The following is a 7532-nucleotide window of genomic DNA, read 5'->3' on the forward strand; positions in this document are numbered from 1 at the left end:
AGAAGAGGTCTCTTTCTTCTTCTCTGAGATACTGGTTCAGGCTTCAAATTAAAATGATGATCAGTCATTTTATTCTCATGGGTAAGTTCCAGAGCCTTGAGAAAGCAAATTCGGTTTTCATTTTCTCACTTGTTAAATAGGGCTGATTAGACCCCACCAGGGGGCTGCTGTGAGACATTAAAGGCATAATGGTGGAAACATAGTATAGAGGGAGTAAGTAAATGGCATAGTTCTGGGGCAGCTATTACAATTTGCAAGAATTTCATTTGTTGTGTCATTATTGTTACAAAGAGAAATGCCAATCAAAGATCCAAGAATGAGCTGGGGATGGTGGTACCTTCCTGTGGTCCCAATTCACAGGGAAGATGAAACAGGAGTTAGAGACCAACGCTGTGGGAAGAGTGAGGGAGAGACAAAGGGGACGGGGCAGGACAGAATGTTTATTTCTCTGCTTTCTCACATGTGTGGGAGGGTCGGGTTGGAGTGAGTGCTTGTTGGGTGAGGACTACAAATGCCCATTTCTGTGCATGTGTCTGGAAGCCAGAGGTCAGTGTCTTCTTCAATTGCTGTCTGCTTTAGTTTTTGAGACAGGGTCTCCCACTGAACCTGAAGATCATCTGGCTAGCAACCCCCAGAGAGTCTCTTGTCTTAGTTTTCCCAGTGCTAGAATTGCTGCTGTACCTGGCTTTTTGTTTCTTACGTGGATGCTAGGGATATGAATCTAAGAACTCGTGCCTAAGCAGCGAGCATTTTGTTTTGTTTTGAGACGGGGTTTCTATGTGAGACGGTCCTGGCTGTCCTGGAATTTGCTTTGTAGACCAGGCTGGCCTCAAACTCAGAGATCCTCCTGCCTCTGCCTCCCAAGTGCTGGGATTAAAGGCATGTGTCACCACCGCCCAGCTAAGCAACAAGCATTTTAATGTCTATCTATCTCCCCAGTTCAGAATTTTCATTCTCTGTCCCATCACAGGGAGCTGAACTAATCTTGTCAATCCATAACTCTGACTGATCTGTATTCTTAGAGTAGTTCTGGGGACAATCTGGGCTAACAGAACATCAGGCATTCATGTGGAGGCATGTGGGCATCTGGTCTACCTGTAACTGGCATGGGCTGGTCCTGATCCATCCTACCTGATCACACTGCTCCACACAGGAAGAGTGGCTGCTTCTCTACTTCCAGTAGAAAGATCCTTCAGTTCTACTTGGGCTTAGAACCATGTTCATGTTCTTCTTGAATGTGTAGCATACCCAGGCTACTTGATGACATGAGGATCTATGAGCTCAGTAGGATCTACATGTGCCCTCCCCATAGGTCCTGCCACTCCCCAGAGCATGTCATGAAAAGGGGCACAAATTTCTGTATCCCTGAACTGTCCTTGACCACATTACCCCCTTCTGTCCTTCTAAAGTTGGATGTAATCAGTGCCTTGGGCTAAAACTCACATTCTTGTGGCTCTAGAGCCTAGGACTTTCACACTCAAATATCTTCTGAGGGGGACACTATAGATAGCATTGTTCTCCAGATTTAATTTATGTCCCTGACTGAATGTACAAACAGTAGGGGAAAGGGCAAAGGCAAGCTGGATAGGGAGGTAACTAAATGTGCTTCCCCACTGCATTATAGTTTGCTGAGAAAGGAAAACCAGGAAGTACCAAAAAACCTGAGGGGTTAACATCTCTCCAAGATTATGCTTCCAGGTCCCTCCCTGAGGTCTGATCATGCCCTCCTGGGATACAAGGGGCGCTCTTTCCCAGCACCTAGAGGAGTGCCCTCACACACACCTGGATCCTGCTCTGTGTATAGAACAGATGGCACGTTCCATCCACCCCTCCCACCTCCTCCTACCCCCTCCCACCCCACACCATGTAGAAGGCCTCACCAGACCTACAGCCTACATGACCTGTTGTCTTTTTGATCCCACCTCATCAGCACCCCTATTGAGCATGCTCCAGTGTGCACCAGCCAGGCCACTACCCCACTGCTGCCTGCTTCTGCCCAACCGCCTGCTGCTGCCTCTCCCATTGCGGCCTCGCCAACCCTGGCTACAACTGCTGCTGCCCATGTTGCCACTGCCTCCGCTGCAGGTCCTGCCTCAAGCCCTGTGGAGAGTCCGAGGTAACTGGTCCACAGATGACAGACATAATATTGCGAAAAGGTGGCAAGAAAGAACCCACCCTAAGTCTCTTTGTGGGCAGCTAGGTCCAAATAGTCAAATCTCTGATGTTTTCCAAGGAAGCTAAGCTTGGTGCAGAGTGTGAAGGGGAAGTCGGGATGTATTTTGTGGGGTACACCAGCCATGATTAGTGAAAGAGTGTTGTTGTTGCTCTGGTCCCCCAGGGGAACATCCCTAGTAATAGATAAACAGTCTTTGTTCTTAGAACTCAGAAAGGGAAGATGATAGTCATCCCATGGGCTGGAAGAAATCAAGGACGACTCCTTGGAGGTGGGAATGTTGAACTAGTCAGATCAGGCAGTTTAGCTACTAACCTGCCCACCGCCTCGACCTTTCTTCTCTTGATGTGGAAACTTCAGAGGTCCCTAAAGTAATGGGATTTAAATCTCTGTCTCTCAGTGCAGAGCTTTACTCTTTGAAACCTTGAAAGAGTTATTTAACCTCTGAACCTATTTCCTCATCAGTTAAGATGTCTAAAGAAGTACATGTATATTGAGGTCACTATTGGAAAGATTTGCTCATAAAACACCTCAAACACATAAAACACTTAAAATAAGTACTTTGAATTCCTGCACCTCAGCCTACCTTCCTGGGCACCCAACAAAACAGAGGCCAAAGGAAGGGGGCATGAAGGGAGGAGGAAGAGAGAAGCTGCGTGGGTCACTCCCAAGCGGCCAGCTGGTACAACAACAGGGCTGGCCCAGTTGTCTTTCCAGGCTTTCAGGAACTACTCAGTTGTCTTCAGTCAGGACCCATATTTCCCAGCCCCCAGGGAAAGTATGCCTTTTTGGGTCAGGGGTATAGGGTCACGGTGCAGCCTGAGGCAGCTTCCCAGCATGCCATGTGGTGCCAAGCCCAACCTTTCTCCAACCCAACTCAATCACTGAAAGTGAGCCTGGTCCTGGCTTCCAGAGTGGTTCTGTCCCATTTTCCTAGGATAGGCTTAAGCAAACTGCCTCCCCTCGTCCCCTCAGACTCCCTTCTCATTAGGGTCTTGCTTCCTTCACAGAGCAGGGACTCTGATGAAAGATGAGAAAGCTTCCAATTTGCATAGACAGGGAAAGAGAAGTGCTTAGTGCTGAAGCCAGATGAGCAGTCTAACCCCAACCCTGCCTCTCACTGAAGGGCAAACTCCAGCTCCACGCTCAGTCCTCCACCTGTGGGCCTGCCCACTCACTGCCGATGGCCTCAGGATACCCCCATGAGAGTGAATTCTTCATTTTCGTTACCTTACCAAGAGAGCAGAGATTATCCCATAGGGCCTTGGGCTACACCAGGAGGACCAGAAACCTCCCTTCCTTACACGTGGGTTCAAAAGGAACTGGAGCTAGAGTTGCTCCTTGGATGCACATTTTGGCCCTTCACCAGATGTCTTCAGTTTCTGCCTCCTTTCCTCAGGCCAATCCAGGATACTGGCAAAGTATCCCCCAGGGATGGGAAAGTCTGGCCATGACCGGCTGACCTGTAGCCATATCCAGACACACAGAAGCTGGGTACCCTTTGCATACAGTGTCTTCCTCTCCACCAATGTGCTTACCCCTCTGCCTTTAGCACAGGGATTCAGACACAGAAGGGCAAGGGAAACCTTAACTATAAATGTGTTGGGAAGGGAAGGATGCACAGCTCCCGGGTCTGGGATGCCAGCTCTGAAGATTATCTTTCCTTGCCTGGGACAGTATCCAAACTGCCCTGGATCCATTCAGGTAACTGGTGACAGGTTGTTATGCCAGGGCCATCCCTCCAATCCTTCATCCTACAATTGGCCCAGCAGGTCCAATGGGCCATAGGAAAGAGATGGAAAAAAAAAACAGAGGTGCTAAAGGCTGGGGGTATAGTTCTCCAGTACCCAACCAATGACCCATTTGCTGGGTATTGTCAGGTGTCCCCTTTAGGATATATAACATATAAGAAGAGAAAGGTATTCATTAATTTGAAATGAAGAAAAGGGTTTTACAAAAGACTGAGATGGGAAACACTGCAGGAAGTTCCTGCAGCTGTGAGCTCCCCCAAGAGAGGCCAAGTTGAGCATTTCCTGAGGGCAAAGAACTGGGACACTTTCACACACACACACATCTCCTTGCTGCCATTGTCCCTGAGCCACATATGGGAAAAGGCTGCTTGCTCTAGGACCTTGACAGTTGAGCCAATAGGAGGAAGCAATGGGAATTGTCTGAGAAGTAGAGTGGTTTGCTGGGGCGCTGCTGGGACTCCTCACTTTTTCCCATGAACATTGTCAGAACTTTTTTTCCCCAAAAAAACATGAGAATAATTGCTTCCTCCAGCAGCAACATAAAGGAATGAGATGAGACCAGGTGGCTAGGGCATCCACAAAGTAGAGTAGCTGTGACCATCTCCATCTCCCTTCCTGCCCTCTGCCTTGGTCCACAGTCCTACCACTACAATTCCCTCTGTGGATGAAGCACTCTCTCTCATTGTGTTCTTTTGTCTGGCTGGTACCTTCCCTCCCTCTTTCCCAAGGCAGCAACACTAGCCGCAGGAACTAGTTTGCTCCCTCTAAGACCCTGTGACTTCTTCATAGACTCTGGAAACTATCCAATGGGTGTTTCTATCATGGTCCTGCCTAGAGATCAGACAACAAACCTGCCATGGCTTTAGGTACCAGAGACCAGTGGACTGTTCTTGTTATAACACTTCTGTCTTGGTTTCAGGCCACAAGCCTCTGCCTACAGCCCTGCAGCAGCCACTTCTCCAGCACCCTCTGCCCACACCAGCTACAGTGAGGGTCCAGCTGCCCCTGCACCCAAGCCCCGGGTCGTAACCACTGCCAGCATCCGGCCTTCTGTCTACCAGCCAGGTGAGAGTCAGAGGGAAGTGAGGGCAGGAGTTCAAAGGGTCATATGCACCAGGCCAAGATGCAGAAGAGACAGAGACTTAATTCTTCTTTCCCTCCCCTGGTTATAGGGTAGAATCCTAGGGAGGCTTCAAGCCTGTGTTTGATCTTGGAAGACAGGTGGGCTGTACCAGGCAGGGCTGGAGCCATCTAGCTCTTGGGTTAGGGACAGTCATGGCTGGATGTTTCCAGACTGAGTTGAGAGAAAAGAGGGCCGGGGTGGGAGAACAGGGTGGCAGAAGTACAAAGCTGTTTCTCCAAGAATCTGGGTCGGCCTCAAACTGGAGGACAAGAAACTATAACAGAAATGCCCCAGGCTTTAGGCCAGCTTACTGTGTCACTTTGCCCTTTGAGCAAGCTGCTCAACCAGTCTAGTATGTGTTTTCCTCAGGTGACACAGGAGAGCTGGGGCACATGTGGCATAGCATGTCTACTCATAGTAGACCCAAGACAGAACTCATTGGTTGCAGTCCTGTCTCTGGTCCCTTCCAGTCAGTGCCTAGAGTTTTATTACAGTGCTGAGAGATAGCTTATGTCTTCTAATTTCCTAAGCAGAGTCATCCCAAGGTAGTTCTCAGGCTGGTGCATGGCCCACTTTCCTGTCAGCCATTGCTCCAAGAACCCAAGGGTTCTCTAGCAGGTTTTTTTTTTTCTTTTTTCAGGTTATAGGAAGGTCCCATATACTCTGGCTCTGCCTATAGGAAGGCCCTTGATATCCAAGCCCTGAGTCTAGTCACTGTGTTTCTTCCTGTTGGGTTCTGATCCTGAACTTTAGGAGGGCAGAGCTGTGGTACATTTTCTCTTCTGTATATGCCTGACTCGAGCTTGCCATGAGTAGACATCCAACAAAGGTGTAGAAAAATAAACAAGGGCTAGAGGCATATTCTTGGTAGTAGAGTGTGTGCCTAGCATATGTGAGGCCTCTGAGTTTAATTCCTAGCAACACACACACACACACACACACACACACACACACACACACACACACACACAACAGGCAGGCAGGCAGGCAGGCTGGTGGGGAACACATTACAGAGTCACAGAGAGGCCATGAGCTTGCATTCTGTACTCTGGCAGCTGTGAACACACAGTGAATGAGCCTTAAGTATTCTTATAATGATCACTTGGTGTCCATTCCATGGGTGGATAACATAGGATTGTAGGTGGGCATATGATTTCCACTTAAACATTATACCTTCATAGCCAGGCAGTGGTGGTACACACCTTTAATCCCAGCACTCAGGAAGCAGAGGCAGGTGGATCCCTGTCAGTTCAAGGTCAGTGGGTCTACAGAATGAGTTCTGGGACAGCTAGAGCTACACAAACAGACCCTGTCTTGAAAAACAAAAGCAAAAAAAGAATAAAACATTATGCCTTCGGCAAATAATTATTGTCATCATGAACTTATAGAAAGCAATGATGATTTTGCATTTACTATTATAATACAAATGTTTTTCTCTCCTCAAAATTATTATACACATATAATTTGCTTTGCTTTTGAGACAGGGTCTCTCTATGTAGCCCTGGCTGTCCTGGAACTAGCTTTGTAGACCAGGCTGGCCTCAAACTCAGATATCCACCTGCCTCTGCCTCCCAAGTAGTGGGTTTAAAGGCATGTGCCACCACCGCCCAGCACACATAAAAATTTTAACAGATGTTTTGTGTGTTTGTTTGTTGGCAGGGTGGCTCATGTAGCCCAGGCTGGCTGTTGATCCTCCTGCCTGGACCTCCCAAGTACTGGGATTATAAACATGTGCCACCACACCCAGGTTTTTATAGACTTTTTAAAGAACAGTTTTCAGTTCACAGCAAAATTGAAGGGAAGGTGTCATTTCCCAAATATCTGTTCCCCTCACCATGCACACAGCCCCCCTTTTCCAATGCACATACCATTTACAGTATACTGATGAAGGGAGTAACAGACATGTTTAGGAAAGACATGGGTCATTTCAAGGAAGAAGGACTTGTGTTCTAGAAGTGTGGACTGGCCAAGCAGCCTTGTGGTAAAATACAGCACTGTCCTGTTAAGGAGTAAGACCCTAGGAAGTATTTCTCTGGGGGATCTTGCTTGGGGAAGTACACACTTGTTGAGTGGGGCAGAAGTGACATAATCAGCCCCCTGATGTATAAAGCTCACTCACCGACAGAATTGTGTGGACAGGACTTATTTTAGCTTGGGAGAAACACCCAGCCTGCCATAAGTAATAGGCAAACTACTCATCTCTGAGACCTTAACTTTCTCATTTGAGTAAGATAGGAGGGGTCTCTACAGATGAAATGTCTCCAGCTTGATGTCTGGTGTCTGATGTCTGTCACTTCTCGGCTACGGAAAGTTCGGAGGTCAAAAACGCCACAGACTGAAGTGGCATTTTGGAAGGGGGTCGGTACAAATCTATGTAGGAGACAGAAAAAAACTCCCAGGTGCCGACTGGACACACAGGAAGTAGCTTGCAGAAGGAGGATGGGGTAGTGTCAGGCGCAGGTGAGACCTTGTGCTTGCACAAGGA

At 48.1% G+C, this 7532-nt stretch overlaps 1 protein-coding gene across 1 annotated transcript in view; it reads left to right on the top strand.

The window, feature by feature from the left end:
• Ldb3 (LIM domain binding 3) overlaps positions 1–7532 on the top strand; it is a 62612-nt gene that overhangs the window by 31875 nt on the left and 23205 nt on the right. Inside the window, exons 9-10 of the mRNA XM_035453067.1 lie at positions 1931–2116; positions 4844–4989. Coding sequence (XP_035308958.1) covers positions 1931–2116; positions 4844–4989 — 332 coding nt within the window. The remainder of the gene's footprint in view (positions 1–1930; positions 2117–4843; positions 4990–7532) is intronic.

The sequence above is a fragment of the Cricetulus griseus genome (assembly GCF_003668045.3).
Source record: "Cricetulus griseus strain 17A/GY chromosome 1 unlocalized genomic scaffold, alternate assembly CriGri-PICRH-1.0 chr1_1, whole genome shotgun sequence".
NCBI lineage: Eukaryota > Metazoa > Chordata > Mammalia > Rodentia > Cricetidae > Cricetulus > Cricetulus griseus.